We start from the raw sequence: 22535 nt of genomic DNA, 5'->3' as shown, positions 1-22535 counted from the left end.
ATGCTGCTTTGATACATTTCTGTATTGCAGTATGATCACCATTGTAGCATTAGCTAACGCCTTTCACGTCATATAATTACTATCTTCTTTTTTTGTGGTGAGAACAATTAAGATATAGTGTCTTAGCAACTTTGAAGTCTATAATACAATATTGTTGTCTATAATGACTATGCTGTGCATTAGGTCTCCAGGACTTATTTATCTACTAGTTGCTAGCGTGTACCTTTAAACAACATATTCCCAGTTCTTCCACCCCACAGCCCCTGGTAACAAGGGTTCTACTCTGTTTTTATGAGTTCAACTTTTTTAGATTCCACGTGTTACTGATATCATATATTATTTGCTTTTGTCTGACTTATTTCATTTTAGCATAATGCCCTTGAGGTCCATCCATGTTATAAATGGCAGGATCTCCTTCTCTTTTATGGCTGAATAATGCTGTAATATATATCACATTTTCTTTATCCATTCATCTGTTGATAGATACTTAGGTTGTTTCCATACTTTGGTTATTGTGAATAATGCTGCCATAAACATGGGAATGCAGCTATCTCTTTAAGATGGTGATGTCATCTCCTGTTTCCTTGATAACCCAATAGATGCAGAAAAAGCATTTGACAAAATACAACTTTCTTTAATGATAAACCCTCAAACTGGGTATAAAAAGGAATATATCGCAGTTTAATAAAGGCAATATATGACAAGCCCACAGCTAACAGCATACTAATTGGTGAAAGGTGAAAGCTTTTTGATCACAAAACCTCCACCATTTTACTAACCCCTTTACATTTTTGATGTCACAATTGGCCTGTTTTTATATTGTGTATTTTTTAACAGACTATAGTGGTTTCGGTTATTTTTAGTACCCTTTTCCTTTGACCTTTATACTGTAGTTAAGTGGTTAACACAGCTTCACAGTACAGCATTAGAGTTTTCTAAATCTGAAACTGTATATTTATTGTATATTTACCTTTACCAGTGTGTTGTATACTTTAATGTGTTTTCATGTCACTAATTAGCATATTTTCTCCTTCATATCTGAAGGATAATTTTGCCAGGTAAAGTATTCTTGGCTGGCAATTTTTCTTTCAACAATTTGAATAGGTCATTCCACTCTCTCCTGGCCTGTAGCATTTCTGCTGATAAATCCTCTGATAGCCTAATGAGGGTTCCTTTGTACGTTTATTATCTTTCTTCCTCTGGCTTTTTAAGGATTCTCTCTTCTTCCTTGATTTTTGACAATTTCATTATAATGTTCTTGGCGGTCTTTTGCATTGAGATAGTAGGATGATCTATTACTTTCATAAACTTGGATGTCTAAGACTCTCCCTAGGTTTGTGAAGTTCTCAGCTAGCGTTTCTTTAAATACTTTCTGCCCCTCTCTTCTCCTCTGGAACTCCAGTTATGCTATATTTGTGTGTTTGATTGAATCCCATAGATCATGTACACTTTCTTCCCTCTTTTTCATTCTTTTTCCTATGTTCACCACTGATTGGGTTATTTCAAAATTACTGTCTTCCTGGTTGCTTATTTTGTCTTCCATTTGATCTACCCTGCTGCACATTCTCTCTGTTTCATTTTTCATTTTAATCATCAAATTCTTCAGCTCCAGAATTTCTGTTTGGTTCCTTTTTATGGTTTTTAACTTTTTGCTAAATTTCTCACTTTGTACATGTATTTTTTTCCTGATTTTATTGAATTGTCTTCTGTGTTTCTTGTAGCTCACTGTTTCCTCAAAACAGCTATTTTGAATTCTTTATCAGCTAGATTATAAGATTTTTTGCTTTTGAGTTCAGTTATTGAAGGATTATTATCTTTTGGTGATGATGTGTTTTCTTGATTCTTCCTCTTTCTTGTAGTTCAGACACCTCCTCACATCTTTACTAGTTGCTCTCAGATAGGGTATACTGTTTGTTGATCCTGTTCTATCTGGGGTTCTCTCTGACCTTGTATTTATACACCTGCTCTGTACTTCTTGCTCCCTCTTGTGGCAGAATTCTTAAGCTTTTATGTCTTCTGCGGTTCTTACAACTCACCTGGCTGGCTGCTGGAAATCTCTCTTGTCTTCCAGAAGGTAGCACTACAGCTCAAGTTTGTGTTTTCTCTCTTGCCCACAGATACTAGTCTGTTTTTCTAATAGCACTGCATTCACCCTGCTCACTCCTGCTGCCAATCTCTGAGTGCAAACAAGGAGCCACCACAGAGTGAGGGGGGGTGTGGGTTTAGTACTTGGGGCATTGGGGGTAACCACCAGCTGGTGGGGATATCCTTGGCTGAAGTTCTCCCAGGGGCTCTTGAGTGGACTTCCTGCTGAAGCCCTGAGCACAGACAGCAGGAACCATGCCCCTTTAATGCCTTTTGATGTTCTTATTAGCCTTTTCTGATCTTCTCCCTTCCCCCAGTCATAGAGGTCCTGTTTCCAGTACTCCTAGTGTTGCTGGAGAAAAATGGGTTTCTCTTGCAGCGTCCAGCGTAGCTGGGGTAGCCGGGCACTCACACTGTACTCTCCTTTTTACCTGTGGACAGGTCACCACGGGATAGTTCAGTTTGTTACTGTGTCAACTTGTGGAGGGGGCAAAGCTGAAAAAGTTCCTCTTTCCCTCTCTGCTGCATTCAAACTCATGTGTGTGTGTGTATGTGTGTGTGTGTTTTCCCTCCAGTGGTGTGCTCTAATCACCTCCAGGGGGCTGGAATTCTACAAATTCTCTCTCATCTGTGGGTATTTGCCCAAGTCAGCATTCTCCAGGTTTCCCCAATCACGGCTGGGAGTTGTGGAGGCAGGTTTGCTCGCTCTGCTGATTCTGCAGCCCAAACCAGTGTTTGTCTGTCTATTACCAGATGAACAGGTAAGCAAGATTTCTCCCTGGTCCCTTGGCATATGATATTAGATCACACAATTCCCACGGAGGCACTGTGGTTTATGGATAGATACCTCATTAGTTGTACAAAAAGTAAGGATGTCTTACACTACCATGATGTTAATGTCAGTCCCTTTTTACTATGTTTCATTGTTTGTTGACTACTCTTATGTTGACTCTTCGTGTTTTCTTTTTTCTTCTTTAAACAGTTTTTATTTCACATCGTCCCTTTTTGTATTCAATCATATGTGTACATTTCTTCCCTTGCAGTAAACATTGGACTATTCGTGTTTTCTATTTTTTTCTCTATTCTTTTCTTTGTACCTATACTTTGTATCTATTTTACTCACATCACTGTCATTTCAGTGGAGGTTTCAGAGAGAAGGAGGGATCATAAACACATGTGTTCAGTATACTGTGTTCAGACTGATAGAACGTTTTTTGGGTACAATTTGAAACGTATAAAACCTGAAAATGCCTAAGCCCTTTGATACAGCTGTTCTGTTTCTAGATTAACTAAACTGTAGAAATAATTCTGCAATGCATAAAGAGATATATACAAGGACAAAAAGATACTGACTTTAGCATTGATTGTAATAGTGAAAAATAGGAAACAATTTATATGCTATCAACAAGGAAAAGGTTAAACTTTGATGTCTATACTACAGAAGAATATGCAGCAGTCAGAAAGAATACTATTGACATATGTTGAAACCTCTCTAAGATATATTCTTAAATGTAAAAAGCAAATATAAATCATATATGATTCCATTTATATTCTTTAAAAACCCACAAAACAATATATACATTTTGATTCATACTTACAGGTGAATATAGATTATGGATCTAATTTACTGATGTCAATCTTGGGTCTGGTCAGATTGACCACGCCCTTTGACTCAAGGCCAGGCATGTCCCAGTGCTCTCACATGTGGAAGGTGAGAGCTCTTCATTCAGAGGCGCTCATTCTGTTGAACACATCATACAGGGATCATCACTGGGCCCACTAAGTATATTACTCATCAGCAGAATGATTATTTTCTTCTCTCACCACGAAAGGGCTTAAATTACTCCCCCACAAATTAACCTGATGAGTGCAAAAATGCCCACACTGGCTTTCAATCTGTGATTGTATAAGTTATCTATTGCTGCACAGCAAATTACAGATCTTCCTCAACTTACCCATTGTAAATTTAAAATATCATGTCAAAAATGCATTTAAAAAAATTTTTATTTTGTATTGGACTATAGTTGATTTACAATGTTGTATCAGATTCAGGTGTACAGCAAAGTGGTTCAGTTATATGTATACATATATCTATCCTTTTTCAAATTCTTTTCCCATTTAGGTTATTGTGGAATATTAACCAGAGTTTCCTGTGCTATACAGGAGGTCCTTGTTGGTTATCTATTTTAAATATAGTAATTTGTATATGTCATTCCCACACTTCCAATTTATCCCTCCCCTCTACCTTTCCCCTTTAGTAACCATAAGTTTTTTTCTAAGTCTGTGCGTCTGTTTCTGTTTTGTAAATAAGCTCATTTGTATCGTATTTTTTTGCTTCTACATATAAGCGATATCATATGATATTTGTCTTTTCTCTGTCTGACTTACCTTTACTTAGTATGATAATCTCCAAGTCCATCCATATTGCTGCAAATGGCATTATTTCATTCTTTGTAATGATTAATATTCCATTGTGTGTGTGTGTGTGTGTGATATATATATATATATATATATATATATATATATATCCATTCATCTGTCAATGGACATTTAGGTTGCTTCCAAGTCTTGGCTATTATAAGCAGCACTGCAATGAACATTGGGGTGCATGTATCGTTTCGAACCATGGTTTTCTCCAGATATATGCCCAGGAGTGGGATTGCTGATTCATTGGTAGCTCTATTTTTAGTTTTTTAAGGAACTTCCATACTGTTCTCCATAGTAGCTGTACCAGTTTACATTCCCACCAACAGTGTAGGAGGGTTCCCTTTTCTCCACACCCTTTCCAGCATTTATTGTTTGTAGACATTTTGATGATGGCCATTCTGACTGGTGTGAGGTGATATCTCAATGTAATTATATCTCTGATAATTAGTGATGTTGAGCATCTTTTCATGTGCCTCTTGGCCATCTGAAGGTCTTCTATGGAAAAGTGGCTCATTTAGGTCTTCTACCCATTGTTTGATTGTGATTTTTCTTTTGATAGTGACAAAAATGCATTTAATACACCTAACCTGTGGAACATCATAGCTTGGCCTGACCTACCTCAAATGTGTTCAGAACACTTACATTAATCTGCAGTGGGGCAAAATCATCTAACACAAACCCTATTTTTTAATAAAGTCTTTAATATCTCATGTAATTTATTGACTACTGTACTGAAAGTGAAAAACTGAATGGTTGTCTACGTTCAGAATGGCTTAAGTGATCATGTGGCTGACTGGAAGTACAGCTCACTGCTGCTGCCCAGCATCAGAAGAGAGTATTGTACTGCATATTGATAGCACAGGGAAAGATCAAAATTTAAAATTAGAAGTATAATTTCTACTTGAGTGCATATTGCTTTCACTAAATTGTAAAGTTAAAAAATCATAAGTCTAGCTATTGCAACTCAGGGACCATCTGTACCTCAAAACAACACATATTAATTATCTCTCTGTTTCTGTAAGTCAGGAATCTGGGATTGGCATAGCTGGGTTCTCTGGTTCAAGGTATCCCACAAGGCTACTGCATGACCAGGGTTGTGGCCACCTCAATGCTCCACCAGGAGAGGATTCACTTCAAAATTTTAAATTCCAGTAAAATAACGTTATTTATTACAAAAGTAATGTCAATGAGAATAGAATACTTAAAAATACAGCTAAGCAAAATAAAATTTAAAATACACAAAACATATTCATACACTTCCAAGCTTTGAAGGCTGTTAGAGGCCACCCTTAGTTCCTCGCTATGCAGTCCTCTCTGTAGTACAGATCATAGCATGGGAACTGACTGCATCAGAGCAAGCAAGTGAGTAAGTTAGAGAGAGAGAACATGAGTAAGTTAGAAGTCAGTCTTGGGTTACCTGATCTCGAGTCATCCATCACTTTTGTTAGAAGTAAGTCACTAGGTCCAGCCCACTATGTCCAGCCCTTGGAGGGAAGGGCTTGCATAAGAGTATGAATACCAAGAGGTGGGGGGTCATCTCAGAAGTTACCTACAACTATGATTAAAAGGTAATTCAAGGGGTTGCAGGAGCAAATTCAGAAGCAAAGATTTTTCTGGTATAAGCAAACGGCACAGTTACTTGCTTCTAGTAAATGCTAAATAATATTTTCTTTTTAACTTTTCATTTTGAAATAATTTTGAAGTTAAGTTACAGGAATAGTAAGAGAATTCCATACACTCTTTACCCACATTCACCATTTGTTGAAAATTATATTTTAAAAACATTATGCAGTTTGTCACATGGAAAGGCAATATTTGTAACCATCAAAGCTTTGAGGTCTGGTGAGAGGCGTGCATCCTGTGCTGGAGTCATATTTGCTCTCTGCATATATAGTGGTCATCTCTCAAATGTTCTCTTCTTCCTCCTCCTCCAGAAAATCCTGAGCGAGCAGCCCTGTACTTTGTCTCTGGTGTGTGCATCGGGCTGGTCCTCACCGTAGCTGCCCTGGTGATGAGGATCTCTTGCCACACAGACTGCCGGCAGCATCCCCAGAAGAAGTTCCTGCAGGACCAAGAAAGCAGCAGCAACAGCAGCGACAGCGAGGATGGCAGCTCCTACGCGGCATCCGACATCTCAGTCAGGAGACATCGTCGCTTCGAGAGGACTTTGAACAAGAACGTCTTCACCTCAGCGGAGGAGCTGGAGCGTGCCCAGCGGCTAGAGGAGCGGGAACGCATCATCAGGGAGATTTGGATGAATGGCCAGCCCGAGGTTCCTGGCACCAGGAGCCTGAACCGCTACTACTAGGGACAGGAGCAGGAATCCACACCCCGCTGTTAGCCGCCTGGTAGAGAAAGGGTTCCACAAGGAGGGCAGGCACAAAGAGTTGAACGCAGCTCTGCTAATGTTATGGTGGCAGAAATAAGCAGGACATTCCCATTTTCTAGCCAGGAGGACTGATTTCTCCCTTTTTACTAAATTTATGGAGAAGTAGAAAAAACAAGTTGGTTCATCAACTTTTCCAGGTCTTGGAATGGTGCTGAAAACCCTTCTCCAGCAATGTGGATGGAGATTAGAGAAATGGAACTTGTGGTTTCTCTTGATTTCTGAGGATCTCAGAAGTTTCTGCAGACTTCATTGCTATGTGTTATTTCTTTACAAAAGGAAATATTATTACAGCATGAGGGCTAGGAAGAGCAGGGTTAACTTAACCCAGTAAATGCAACTTTCTAAATGACTCCATGCTATGGAGGTGATTTTGATCCAGATAGCATGATCAATGCTTATATTGTTTAAGGTCTATTCTTTCAATCTTGTGTTGCAATGGCAACCTCAGGGATTAAAATCCTATTTTTTATTAAAGTTCCCACTTCACTCATGAAAATGAATAATGTATTATAGGAGATGTGTCAGTGAACTAGAAAAATGTCAATAACCTCAAAGGATGAAGGTTTTATTTTAAATAGCTTATAAAGAATATATTAACATGCAATTAATGCTACATGCATTTGAAAATGCAGCACAAGAATAAAAGCTGTGTTTTTCCCCCTTTTGGAGAGAAGAAAATTTTGTTATGACTCTAAGTAATCATGATTTTAAACAATTTGTTTTAAAAAAATCCCGTTTGGATTTCTAATAAAAGAATGGGAATGGGAGGTGAGGAATAAAGCCAAAATGAAGTTGGGATAAAAAATAAATGTTACATAAGATCTTTTTTTGTTTTATGTTTATCTCTGTGGTTACACTTACCCTAAACAGCAGCCCTTTTATATAGTTGGGTATGGTCTTTTGCCAGGCCCTTCAAATAGCTGGAGAATTGTGAGAAACTGGAGAATGGAGAAATGGCCCCTGGGGGCTTTTCATTTTCTGTATGTTTCTGTTATGATTACAGTATAGTTGAGTGATTGTTAAGCTGATAGAGGAATAGAAGACTTACCTAAGGCTAGAAATAATATGGTGGCCTCATACTGAGAGGGGAAGTTGGTAAGGAAGGAAGAGGGGCAAGGCTGAACCACATTTAGAAATGGGTTACAGAGGAGGAAGCAGCATCCTACAGCCTGATAGACGGCAATAATGCATTCTATCAGTCTGTCAGATCGCTTCTCTGGCCATGCAGTGGGTTGCTTAGTCAGCCTGTCTGGATGCTCCAGAGCCTTCCTAGTGGATTTCCCCCGTTCATTGGCTTTGTCATCATACCTGAGAAGACGGTTGGGAGACTTCCTCAGCTGGACACTCTATTACTTTGGGAACTCACTATCTGTGATAGGGGCTTGGAAGTCTGTCTTAAGAACTGAACGGTTACAGATATCTGTTTCCCAAGGAGGCAGTAGTTTGCTTGAAACCCTCAATGGCTGGCTTGATTATACCTTTTTGAGTGATCTCATTGGCTAGTAACAACTGCCAAAAATCTTGTTAAATCTGCCTGTCTGAATCTGGGTTCTTACCCTTGTGGTTTCAGTCCCTTGGTAACAAGTGCAGGGATCATCCCATTCCCCTGGGCTTTAGATTAACACCATCTATATTGGCTTGTGCTACTTTTTCAAGTTTTTATTTTTTAAAATTAATTTTTATTGGAGTATAGTTTCTTTACACTGTTGTGTTAGTTTCTTGCTGTACAGCAAAGAGAATCAGTTATACATATAAATATATCCGCTCTTTTTTCGATTTCCTTCCCATTTAGGTCACCACAGAGCCCTGAGTAGAGTTCCCTGTGCTATATACTAGGTTCTCATTTGTTATCTAATTTATACATAGTAGTGTATATATGTCAGCCCTAATCTCCCAATTCATCCACCCCCCTCCCCTGCTTGGTAACCATAAGTTTGTTCTCTACATCTGTGACTCTATTTCTGCTTTGCAAATAAGTTCATCTCTACCATTTTTCTAGGTTCCACATATAAGTGATATTATACAATATTTGTTTTTCTCTTTCTGACTTACTTCACTCTGTATGAGAGTCTATCATCTGGTCCATCCAGTTCTCTGCAAATGGCACTATTTTGTTCCTTTCTATGGCTGAGTAATATTCCATTGTATATATGTACTACATCTTTATCCATTCCTCTCTCGATGAACATTTAGGTTGCTTCCATGTCCTGGCTATAGTAAATAGTGCTGCAATGAACAACAGGATGCATGTATCCTTTAGAATTATGGCTTTCTGCAGATATATGCCTGGGAGAGGGATTGCTGGATCATATAGTAGCTCTATTTTTAGTTTTTTAAGGAATCTCCATACTGTTCTTCATAGTGGCTGTATCAGTTTACATTCCCACCAACAGTGAGGAGGGTTCCCTTTTCTCCACACCCTCTCCAGCATTTATTTTTTCTAGATTTTTTGATGATGGCCGTTCTGACCAGTGTGAGGTGATACCTCATTGCAGTTTTGATTTGCATTTCTCTAATAATTAGTGATGTTGAGCATCTTTTCATGTGTCTGTTGGCCACTGTATGTCTTCTTTGGAGAAATATCTATTTAGGTCTTCCTCCCATTTTGTGATTGGGTTGTTTGTTTTCTTGATATTGAGATGCATGTGCTATTTATATATTTTGGAGATTAATCCCTTGTCAGTTGCTTCATTTGCAAATATATTCTCCCATTCTGAAGGTTGTCTTTTTGTTTTGTTTATGGTTCCTTTGCTGTGCAAAAGCCTTTACGTTTAATTAAGTCCCATTTATTTATTTTTGTTTTTATTTCCATTACTCTAGGTGGTGTATTGAAAAAGAACTTGCTGTGATTTATGTCAGAGAGTGTTCTGCCTACATTTCCTCTACGAGTTTTATAGTATGTGGCCATACATTTAGGTCTTTAATCCATTTTGAGTTTATTTTTGTGTGTGGTGCTAGGGAGTGTTCTAATTTCGTTTTTTTACATGTAGTTGTCCTATTTTCCCAGCACAACTTACTGAAGAGCCTGCCTTTTCTCCTTTGTATATTCTTGCCTCCTTTGTCATAGATTAGGTGACCATAGGTGTATGGGTTTATCTCTGGAGTTTCTATCCTGTTCCATTGATCTATAATTCTGTGTTTGTTCCAGTACCATACTGTTTTGATGGCTGTAGTTTTGTAGTATAATCTGAAGTCAGGGAGCCTGATTTCTCCAGCTGCATTCTTCTTTCTCAAGATAGCTTTTGCTATTTGGAGTCTTTGTCTTTCCATACAAAGTGTAAAATTTTTTTGTTCTAATTCTGTGAAAAATGCCATTGGTAATTTGATAGGGATTGCACTGAATCTGTAGAATGCTTTGAGTAGTATAGTCATTTTCACAATATTGATTCTTCCAATCCAAGAACATGGTACATCTCTCCATCTGTTCGTGACATCTTTGATTACTTTCATCAGTGTTTTCTGAGTACAGGTCTTTTGCCTCCTTAGGTAGGTTTATTCCTAGGTATTTTATTCTTTTTGATGCAATGGTAAATGGGATTGTTTCCTTAATCTCTCTTTCTGATCTTTCACTGTTAGTGTATAGGAATTCAAGAGACTTCTGTGTACTAATTTTGTATCCTGCAACTTTACCAAATTCATTGCTGAACTCCAGTAGATTTCTGGTAGCATCTTTAGGATATTCTATGTATAGTATCATGTTATTTGCAAACAGTGACAGTTTTATTTCTTCTTTTCCAACTTAGATTCCTTTTATTTCCTTTTCTTTTCTGATTGCCGTGGCTAGGACTTCCAAAACTACGTTGAATAAAAGCAGTGAGAGTGGACATCCTTGTCTTGTTCCTGATCTTAGAGGAAAGGCTTTCAGTTTTTCACCATTGAGAATGATGTTTGCTGTGGGTTTGTCATATGTGGCCTTTTCATGTTGAGATAGGTTCTCCTATGCCCACTTTCTGGAGAGTTTTTTTAATCAAAAATGGTGTTGAATTTTGTCAGAAGCTTTTTCTGCATCTATTGAGATGATCATATGGATTTTATTCTTCAGTTTGTTGATGTGCTGTATCATATTGATTGATTTGCATATATTGAAGAATCCTTGCATCCCTGGGATACATTCCACTTGATCATGGTGTATGATCCTTTTAATGTGTTGTTGGATTGGGTTTATTAGTATTTTGTTGAGGATTTTTGTGTCTATGTTAATCAGTGATATTGGCCTATAATTTTCTTTTTTGTGATAGCTTTTTCTGGTTTTGGTATCACGGTGATGGTGGCCTCGTAGAATGAGCTTGGGAGTCTTCCTCCCTCTGTAATTTTTTGGAAGAGTTTGAGAAGGACGGGTATTAGCTCTTCTATAAGTGTTTGATAGAACTCTCCTGTGAAGCCATCTGGCCCTGGGCTTTTGTTTGTTGTAAGGTTTTTTTTTAAATTTTGTCTGTGCTGGGTCTTTGTTGTGGCACACGGGCTTCTCTCTAGTTCTGGCACATGGGCTTCTCTAGTTGCAGTACGGAGGCTCTAGAGTGCATGAGGTCAGTAGCTGCGGTGTGTGGGCTTTTCTAGTTGTGGCAGAAAAGCATGCGGGCTCAGTAGTTGTGGCGTGTGCGCTTATTTGCCCCATGGCATGTGGGATCTTAGTTCCCCGACTAGGGATTGAACCCACGTCTCCTGCATTGGAAGGAAGATGCTTAACCACTGGACCACCAAGGTAGTCCCTTTTGGAAGATTTTTAATCACAGTTTCAATTTCAGTACTTGTGATTAGTCTGTTCATATTTTCTATTTCTTCCTGGTTCAGCCTTGGAAGGTTGTATCTTTCTAAGAATTTGTCCATTTCTTCTAGGTTGTCCATTTTATTGGCATATTATTGCTTGTAGTAATATCTTATGATCCTTTGTATTTCTGTGGTGTCCATTGTAACTTCTTTTTCATTTCCAATTTCATTGATTTGCATCCTCTCCCTTTTATTCTTGATGAGTCTGGCTAAAGGTTTATCAATTTTGTTTATCTTCTGAAAGAATCAGCTTTTAGTTTCATTGATCTTTGCTATTGTTTTCTTTGTGTCCATTTCATTTATTTCTGGTCTGATCTTTATGACTTCTTTCCTTCTACTAACTTTGGATTTTTTTTGTTCTTCTTTCTCTAGTTGCTTTAGGTGTAAGGATAGTTGTTTATTTGAAAATTTTCTTGTTTGTTTGGGTTTCTTTTGGCTGCATTGGGTCTTCATTGCTGCATGCGGGCTTTCTCTAGTTGTGGCAAGTGGGAGTTACTCTTCGTTGTGGTGTGTGGGCTTCTCATTGCAGTTGCTTCTCTTGTTGCAAAGCAGAGGCTCTAGGTGCACAGGCTTCAGTAGTTGCAGCACCTGGGCTCAGTAGTTGCAGCATGCAGGCCCTAGTGTACGTGGATTTCAGTAGTTTCAGCACGTGGGCTCAGTAGTTGTAGTGCATGGGCTCTAGGGCACACAGGCTTCAGTAATTGTGGTGCACAGGCTCAGTAGTTGTGGCTTGCGGGCTCTAGAGTGCAGGCTCAGTAGTTGTGGTGCCCAGGATTAGTTGCTCCACAGCCTGTGGGATCTTCCTGGACCAGGTGTCAAACCCATGTCCCCTGTATTGTCAGGCAGATTCTTAACTAGTGTGCCACCGTGAAAGTCCTTTTCCTTGTTTCTTGAGGTAGGATTGTATTGCTATAACTTCCCTCTTAGAACTGCTTTTGCTGCATGCCATAGGTTTTCAATTGTTGTGTTTTCATAGTCATTTGTCTTTAGGTATTTTTTGGATTTTCTCTTTGATTTCTTCAGTGATCCATTGACTATTTAGTAACATGTTTAGAATTGTTATGTCTTCTTCTTGGACTGATCCCTTGATCATTATGTAGTGTCCTCCTTGTCTCTTCTAACAGTCTTTATTTTAAAGTCTATTTTGTCTGATATTGCTATTCTGGCTTTCTTTTGATTTCAGTTTGCATGGAGTAACGTTTTCCCATCCCCTAACTTTCAGTCTGCATGTGTCCCTAGGTCTGAAGTGGGTTTCTTGTAGACAGCATATATACAGATCTTGTTCTTGTATCCATTCAGCCAGTCTGTGTCTTTTGGTTGGAGCGTTTAATCCATTTACATTTAAGGTAATTATTGATATGAATGCTCCTATTGACATTTTCTTAATTGTTTGGGGTTTGTTTTTATAGGTCTTCTTCTTCTTTTGTCTTTTCCACCTAGAGAAGTTCCTTTAGCATTTGTTGTAAAGCTGGTTTAGTGGTGCTGTATTCTCTTAACTTTTCCTTGTCTGTAAAGCTTTTGATTTCTCCTTTGAATGAGGTCTTTGCTGGGTAGAATAGTCTTGGTTGTAAGTTTTTTCCTTTCATCACTTTAAATATATCTTGCCATTCCCTTCTGGCCTGCAAAGTTTCTGCTGAAAAATCAGCTGATAACCTTATGGAGATTCCCTTCTATGTTGTTTGTTTTCCCTTGCTGCTTTTAATATTCTTTCTTTGTATTTAACTTTCTTTAGTTTGATTAATATGTGTCTCTGCATGTTTCTTCTTGGGTTAATCATGTATTGGATTCTCTGCACTTCTTGGATGTGGGTGGTTGTTTCCTTTCCCATGTTAGGAGAGTTTTCAACTATAATCACTTCAAATATTTTCTCAGACCCTTTCTCTTTCTGTTCTTCTGGGATCCCTGTAATTCAAATGTTGGTGCATTTAATGTTATCCCAGAGGTCTCTGAGACTGTCCTAATTTCTTTTTAAAAAAATATTTATTTATTCATTTATTTACTTGGCTGCATTAGGTCTTAGTTGTGACACATGGGATATTTCATTGTGGCACACGGGCTCTTCATTGTGGTGTGCGCGCTTCTCTAGTTGTGGCCCATGGGCTCCAGCATGCGTACACTGAGTAGTTGTGGCACACGGGCTCTCTAGTTGTGGTGCATGGGCTCCAGAGCACATGGGCTCAGTAGTTGCGGCACACTGGCTCTTGAGTCGTGTGCAGGCCCAGTAGTTGTGGCACATGGGCTTAGTTGCCCTGTGGCATATGGGATATAGTCCCCAACCAGGGGTCAAACCTGCATCCCCTGCATTGGAAGGTGGATTCTTAACCACTGGATGGGGAAATCCCCGTCTTCATTTCTTTTCATTGTTTTTTCTTTATTCTGCTCCTCAGCAATTATTTCCACCATCCTGTCTTCCAGGTCACTTATCCATTCTCCTGCCTCAGTTATTCTGCTATTGATTCCTTCTAGTTCATTTTTCATTTAGTTATTGTATTGTTCATCACTGTTTGTTTGTTTTTTAGTTCTTCTATGTCCATATTAAACATTTCTTGTATCATCTCAGTCCATGCCTCCACTGTATTTCTGAGATCTTGGATCATCTTTATTATCATTATTCTGAATTCTTTTTCAGGTAGATTGTCTACTTCCTCTTCATTTATTTGTTTTTTTGGGTTTTCAACTTGCTCCTTCATTTGCAATATATTTCACTGTCATCTCATTTTGTCTAACTTACTGTGTTTGTGGTCTCCTTTCCACAGGCTGCAGGGTCATAGTTCCTCTTGCTTCTGGTGTCTGCTCCCTGGTGGTTGAGGTTGGTCCAGGGACTTGTATAATCCCCCCTGGTGGGGGGGACTGGTTCCTGTGCTCTGATGGGTGGAGCTGAGTTGTGTCCCTCTGATGGGCAGGGCCACGACAGGGGGTGTGTTTTGGGGTGTCTGTGAGCTTAGTATGAATTTAGGCAGCCTGTCTGCTGATGGGTGGGGCTGTATCCTGTCTTACTGGTTGTTTGGCCTGAGGTGTCCATCACTGGAGCCTGCAGGCAGTTCAGTGGATCCAGATCTTGGTGCTGAGATGGGGACCTCTGGGAGAGACCACACTGACTAATATTCCCTGGGGCTGGGATTTGGCGCTCCCACCCTGGGGACTCAGGCACAGCCCCTGGCCTGGGAACCAGGATGCTGTAAGTCAAGTGGCATGGACAAAAAAAAAAAAAAAAAGGAAAATAAAACAAAGAGACAAACTAAACCCAAGACAAATAACAAAAACAAACAAGAAAAAACAAAACAAAGAAACCAAACAAAACCCAAGACAAATAATAAAAACAAAACCAAACAAAAACAAAAATACAAACAGAAAAACAACAAAATCAAATGAAAAAATCAAAGAAACAAAAAACAAGAAAACAACCAAACAAAAGAACTCAAAAACCAAAACAGTAAAAAAAAAAAACAAAACAGAAAGCAAACTAAGAAGAAAAGCAAAGAAAACAAAAAACACAAAAATGACAAAAAATGATAAAAACCAAAAAGAAACAAACAAAACCAGAAGAAAAATTAAAAAATAGCAAAAAGAAGCAAGCAAAAAAACCCAAACAAGACAACAAAAAGTAAAATAAAATAAAACATAGAAAAATAAAAATTAAGAAAAAAATTTTTAATAAAATAAAAAATAAATAAAATGTTTCTGGGGCCTCTGCTATAAGTGTCCTTGCCCCTACAGTGAGCCACAGCCAACCCTTGCCTCCCCAGGAGACCTTACAAGACCTTTAGGTAGTTCTCTGTACCCACTTTGGGGGCATCTCAGACTCTGTCCTGGCCCAACTCCCACATGTACTTGCCCCCAAAGTCCACAGCTGCTAAAGCTAAACAGGTCGCAGTTGTGGGAGCACTCTTTGTCCATTCAGATGCTCCACAGATGCTGGGTTTCTCAAGTCAATTGTGAGGGTTTAGTCTGTAGCTTGTGCAGCTGCACGGAGAATTTTCAGTTCCTCTTCCTTAGTTGCACAGCCCCTGGGGCTCAGCTTTACTTTTGACCCCACCTCTGCATATGAGTCACCCTCATGCATCTGTTCCCCTTCCAGGTGATAGGGGGTGAAAGCAGGACTGACTGGGGCATGCTTGCTCACTTAGGTGGGAGGGGCAAGAAGCAGTAACAGACTGGGGGGCACGTGCTCACTCAGGCAGGGGAGGGTCAAGGCAGCCACGACTGGGGCGCATGCACTCACTCTGCTGGGATCCCCCTCTAGTGCCCATGGCAGCAGAGACCAGCAGACTGGGGTGTGCTCGCTCTGATGGGAGTCCTTCCATGTGCCCACGGAGGCAGGGGCTGGCGTGTGGGGAGAGAGTCTGTGATGGCAGCCCTGCCCCTTGCATGCCACTCAACAATGGTGCCTCACTTCCAAGGCAGACCACGCTTCCTCCAGGAGCATTCCCAGCCCTGGAGGTCCTCACTTCTGTCTCCTCAGGCTGTCCCCATGCAGCCAATCTCATCACTCCCATCCCTTCAGGCTGTCTCCATGCAGCCAACAGCTGTCCTCTTCCGAGGTCCACTCTCTTAACTCCACCCTTTAGCACCCAGCCCCCGCCAGCACTGGTGGACACCCATATCAAGCTGGGGTGCCTAGGGCTGACTTCCCAGGAGGCCCTGGCAGGGGTGGCATGCAGGCATGCTGGGGTCTGCACAGCAAAAGGAGGCCTTGGCTTATGGGGTGGGGGGCGAGCTTGCTCAGATGTGCACCCCTCTCAGTTTCTGCAGAGGCAGGGGCCAACAGGTGGGGAAGAGGGTTGCAATTCTGCCTCTTTTTTAAAATTGAAGTATACTTGGTTTACATTAGTTTCAGGTGTACAGCATAGTGATTCAGTATTTTTACTGATTATACTCCATTAAAAGTTATTGCAAGATAATGTCTGCAGTTCCCTTTACTATACAATATATCATTGTTGCTTACCTATTTTACAAATAGTAGTTTGTATCTCTTAATTCCATACCTCTAATTTGCCACTCCCCCCTTTTCTCTCCCCTCTAGTAACCACTGGTTTGTTTTCTGTATCTGTGAGTCTGTTTTTGTTTCGCATATGTAATTCCAACATATACATATGTATATATATACACATTTATGTATTATTTTTAGATTCCACATATAAGTTCTATCTTATATGTATTTGTCTTTTCTGTCTGACTTGTTTCACTAAACATAATATTCTCTAGGTTCATCTGCATTGCTGCAAGTGGCAGAATTTTATTGTCCTTTATGACTGAATAATACTCCGTTTTATATATATATATATATATATATATATATATATGTATAAAAAATGGAGTATTATTCTTTTCTTAATCCATTCATCTGTTGAGGGGCACTGGGGTTGCTTACATATCTTGGCTATTTTAATAGTGTTGCTGTGAACATTGGGCTGCATGTATCTTTTCGAATTAGTGTTTTCATTTTTTTCTGGATATATACCCAGGAATGGAATTGCTGGATCATATGGTAGTCCTATTTTTAGTTTATTTAGGAACCACCATCCTGTTTCCTATAGTGGCAGCACCAATTTACAGTCCACCAACAGTGTACAAGTGTTCCCTTTTCTCCCAATTCTCTCCAACATTTATTTGTAGACTTTTTGGTGATAGCCATTCTGACAGGTGTTAGGTGATATCTCATTTTTGTTTTGCATTTCTCAAATAATTATTGATGTCAAGCATCTTTTCACGTGCCTTTTTGCTATCTGTGTGTCTTCTTTAGAAAAATATCTATTCAGATTTTCTGCCCATTTTTTGAATGGGTTGTTTGGGGTTTTTTTTTATTGAGTTGTATGAACTGTTTGTATATTTTGGATGTTAACTGCTTGTCAGTCATATCATTTGCAAATATTTTCTCCCATTGCATAGGTTGTCTTTTCATTTTTTTTTGATGGTTTCCTTTGCTGTGCCAAAGCTTTTAAATTTAATTAGGTCCTATTTGTTTATTTTTGCTTTTATTTATTTTGCCTTAGGAGACAGACAGGTCCAAAAAATATTACTATCATTTATGTCAAAGAGTGTTCTGCCTATGTTCTCTTCTGGGAGTTTTATGGTGTATGGTCTTTCATTTAGGTATTTAATCTATTTTGAGTATATTTTTGTATGTGGTGTGTGGAAGTGTTCTAATTTTATTCTTTTATATGTAGCTGTCCAGTTTTCCCTGCACAATTTATTGAAGACCACTGTCTTTTTTCCATTGTATATTCTTGCTTCCTTTGTCATAGATTAATTGACCGTAGGTGTGTTGGTTTATTCTTGGGCCTTCTATTCTGTTCCATTTATCTATATGTCTGTTTTTGTGCCAGTACCACGCAGTATAGTCTGAAGTCTGTGAGCATGATACCTCCAACTCGGTTCTTTTTCTCAAGATTGCTTTGGTAATTTGGGGCCTTTATGGTTCCACAAGAACTTTAGGATTATTTGTTCTAATACTGTGAAAAATGTCATGGGTATTTTGATAGGAATCACATTGTAGCTGTAGATTGCTTTGGGCAGTATGGCACTTTTGACATTATTAATTCTTCCAATCTAAGAGCATGGGATATCTTTCATTTCTTTGTAACATATTCAATTTCCTTCATCAGTGTTTTATAGTTTTCAGAGTATAGGCCTTTTAACTCCTTGTTTAAGTTTATTCCTAGGTATTTTATTCTCTTTGATGCAATTTTAAACAGGATTTTTTTTTTACTTTCTCTTTCTGATAGTTCATTATTAGTGCATAGAAAAACAACAGATTTTTGTATATTAATCTTGTATCCTGTGACATTGCTGAATTTATTTATTAGTTCTAATAGTTTTGGGGTGGAGACTTTAGGGTTCTCTATATAAAGTGTTATGTCATCTGCAAATAGTGACAGTTTTACTTCTTCCCTTCCAATTTGGATGCCTTTTATTTCTTTTTCTTGTCTGATTATTGTGGCTAGGACTTCCAATACTATGTTAAACAGGAGTGGCAAGACTGGGCATCTTGATCATGAATTTAGAAGAAAGACTTTCAGCATTTTACCAGAGTATGATATTAGCTGTGAATTTGTCATAAATGGACTTTATTATGTTGAGGTGTGTTCCTGCTATACCAACTTTGATGAGAGTTTTTATCATGAATTGGTGTTGAATTTTGTCAAATGCTTTCTCTGCATCTATTGAGATGATCATGTGATTTTATCCTTCCTTTTGTTACCGTGGTGTATTACATTGATTGATTTGTGAATATTCCATCTCTGGAATAAATCCCACTTGATCATCATATATGATCCTTTTTATATATTATTGAATTTGCTTTGCTAATATTTTATTGAGGGTTTTTGCATCTATATTCATCAAAGATATTGGCTTGTAATTTTTTTTGTTTGTTTGTTTGTAGTGTCTTTGGTTTGGTGTCAGGGTAATGGTGGCCTCTTCAATTTTTCAGACTAGCTTGAGAAGGTTAGGTACTAGTTCTTCCTTATATGTTTGGTAGAATTCCTCTATGAAACCATATGGTTCTGAACTTTTGTTTGCTGGGAGGTTTTTTTTTTAATTACTACAAATTCAATTTCACTAGTAGCAATCGGTCTGTTCCAGTTGTCTGTTTCTTCTTGATTCAGTCTTGGCTGGTTGTATATTTCTAGAAATTTGTCCAGTTCTTCTAGGTTGTCCAATTTGTTGGCCTATAACTGTTCTTAGTATTCTCTTATAATATTTTTATATCTCTGTGGTATTAGTCATTATTTTTCTTTCATTTCTTATTTTGTTTGAGTCCTCTCTTTTCTTTTTGGTGAACCTGGCTAGAGGTTTATCAACTTTATCTTTTCAAAAAACCAGTTCTTGGTTTCATTGGTCTTTTCTTTTTTGATCTCTATTTCCTTTCTGATCTTTATTATTTCCTTCCTTCTGCTGACTTTGGCCTTTGGCTTTTTTTTTTTCCTTTTTCTGATTCCTTTAAGTGATAGGTTAGGTTGTTTACTTGAGATGTTTCTTGTTTCTAGAGGAAAGCCTGAATTGCTATACACGTCCCTCTTAGAACTGATTTTGTGGCATCCCATAGATTTTGAAGTGTTCTGTTTCCATTTTCATTTGTCTCAAGGTATTTTCTGATTTCCTCTTTGATTTCTTCATTTACCCATTGGTTTTTTAGTAGCATGCTTAGTCTCCACATGTTTGTTTTTTCTTTCTGTAATTGATTTCCAGTTTTATAACATTTTTGTTTGAAAAAATGTTTGATATAATTTCTATCCTTTGAAATTTGTTGAAATTTTTTTGTGGCCTAGCATGTGATCTACCCTGGAGAAGGTGTGCACTTGAAAAGAATATGTATTATGCTGTTTTTGGATTGAATATCCTGTACATATCTATTAAATCCAGTTGGTCTACTGTGTCATTTAAGATCACTCTTTCCTTATTAATTTTCTGTCCAGATTTCTGGATAGTCTGTCCACTGATGTCAGTGAGGTGTTAAAGTCCCCTACTATTATTGTATTATTGCCAATTTCTCCCTTTATGTCTGTTAGCATTTGCTTTATGTAATTAGGTGCTCCTATATTAGGTGCATATATGTTAAAGACTGTTATATCCTCTTCTTGTATTTATCCTTTTATCATTATATAATGCCCTTCTTTGCCTTTTATTATAGATTTTGTTTTAAAGTCTATTTTATCTGATGTGAGTACTGCTTCTCTTGCTTTCTTGTTGTTTCTGTTTGCATGAAATATCTTTTTCCGTCCCCTCACTTTCAGTCTGTCTCTGTCTTTTGTCCTAAGATGTCTGTTATAGGCCACATATGGAAGGGTCTTTTTTTTTTAATCCAGTCATCCAGCATATGTCTTTTGATCAGAGCATTTAGTTCATTGACCTTTAAAGTAATTATTGATAGGTAGGTACATATTGTCATTTTATTACTTGCTCTCTGGTTATTTTGTAGTTCTTTTTCTTTTCTTCTTTGAGGTTTGATAATTTTCTTTGGTAGTATGCTTGTGCTCCTTTCTTTTTAGTTTCTGTTTATCTATTATAGGTTTTTGATTTGTGGTTACCATGTGGTTCATATATGTTTACCTATAATTATATCTGCTTGTTTTAAACTGGTAGTCACTTAAGTTCAAACAAACTCTAAAAAAGGTACATTTTAACCCCTTTCCCCACATTTTGTGTTTTTGTGCCATGTTTTATATCTTCATGCTTAATCTTTAACTGTTTATTATAGTTATAATTGCTTATACAATTTTTTTGTCTTTTAATCTACAAAATGGCTTATTTCAGTGGTTGATCCTCAGTCCTTACTATATATTTCCCTTTTCTAGTGAGATTTTCCCTTTCCTATAGAGTCTTACTTCTTTTCCACTTAGAGAAGACTCTTCAACACTTCTTTTAGGGTACGTTTAGTATTGATGAGCTCTTTTAGTTTCTGCTTGTGTGGAAAGTTCTTTATCTCTCCTTCTATTCTAAATGACAGTCTTGCTGGGTAGAGTATCCTAAGTTGCAAGGTTTTCCCTTTCAGACTTTGAATATATCATTTCACTTCCTTCTGACTTGTACAGAAACCAGCTGATAGCCTTATGAAGATTCTCTTGTATATGATTCTTTGTTTTTCTCTTGCTGCCTTTAGAATCTTTATCTTTAACTCTTGCCAGTTAATTATGATGTGGCTTGGTATGGATCTGTTTGTGTTCATCTTGTTTGGGACCCTCTGTGCTTCCTGTGCCTGAAATCTTTTCTTCTTTAGGTTTGGGATGTTTTCAGCCTTAATTTCCTTAAATACTTTTTTGATCCCCTTACTCTCTCTTCTTCTGAGACTCCTATAATGCGAATATTAGTATGCTTAATATTATCCGAGAGATCTCTTAAATTGCTTTCTATTTTTAAAAATTTTGTTTTTCTTTCTGCTGTTCTGATTGAGTGATTTCCATTATTCTATCTTCCAGATCACTTCTTTGTTTTTCTGTATCACTTAGTCTGCCATTCATTTCTTCTAGAGTGCTTTTTATTTCAGCTACTGAGGTGTTCATTTCTGATTGGATCTTTATCATATTTTCTAGTTCCTTGTTAAAATGTTCACTGTTTACATCAATTCTTTTCCTTAATTCAGTTAACATTTTTATTACCAATGTTTTTTTGGGTTTTGGTTTTTGTTTCTTTGCGGTATGTGAGCCTCTCACTGTTGTGCCCTCTCCCATTGCGGAACATAGGCTCCAGACATGCAGACTCAGTGGCCATGGCTCACGGGCCTAGCTGCTCCAAGGCATGTGGGATCTTCCTGGACCGGGGCACGAACCTGTGTCCACTTCATTGGCAGGCGGACTCTCAAACACTGCGCCACCAGGGAAGCCCAATGTTTTGAATTCTTTATTTGGTAAATTGTTTATTTCTGTTTCATTGTTTATTTTTTCAGGGCTTTTCTCTTGCTCTTTCTATTGAGAGTAGTTCCTCTGCCTTTTCATTTTTCTTAATTTTCTTGCCTCTAAGAGTTTAGGTAAAACAGTTACCTATGCAGTCTTGAAGGGGTGTCTTATGTGGGAGTGTCCCTATACAGACTGTGTGCTTCTAATGCTATTGGTGGAAGAGCTGGATTTGATGTGAAATAAGTCACCTTTTTCTCAGGATGTGCTGGCAGCTATCACCTTGGTAGGGGGTAGGGCTGGAAATAGAGGATCTAAAGCCAGTGCTGGGTATGAGGTGGGACTTTTTCTGCTAAGTGACCATCACTGCCCTGTCATGGATGGAGTCTGATCCCAAGTTGCTGGATCAGAAACCCTGAGGGTCGGGCCTGAGGTAGTCCTGTTCCCTTTAAGTGTCTGTTTTTCCCCTCCCCATACTGAAAACTCTGTCCCAGAATAGGGAAGTGCTGAAGCAAGTGGGTCCCATGTACAGACAG

General features: G+C 38.3%; 1 protein-coding gene across 4 annotated transcripts in view; it reads left to right on the top strand.

Moving 5' to 3' along the window:
- The window catches only part of EVA1A (eva-1 homolog A, regulator of programmed cell death), a 69995-nt gene extending 62280 nt beyond the window's left edge, over nucleotides 1-7715 (top strand). For all 4 annotated transcript variants that reach the window (XM_082672340.1, XM_082672339.1, XM_082672341.1 and 1 more), the window contains one exon: nucleotides 6447-7715. In XM_082672340.1, the coding sequence (XP_082528466.1) occupies nucleotides 6447-6820 (374 nt within the window). In that variant the 3' untranslated portion in view covers nucleotides 6821-7715. The remainder of the gene's footprint in view (nucleotides 1-6446) is intronic.
- Nucleotides 7716-22535: the final 14820 nt, after the last annotated feature.

This window comes from Grampus griseus, assembly GCF_964374135.1.
Source record: "Grampus griseus genome assembly, chromosome: 15".
Taxonomy (NCBI): Eukaryota; Metazoa; Chordata; class Mammalia; order Artiodactyla; family Delphinidae; genus Grampus; species Grampus griseus.
This window is presented reverse-complemented; position numbering and strand designations above follow the sequence as displayed.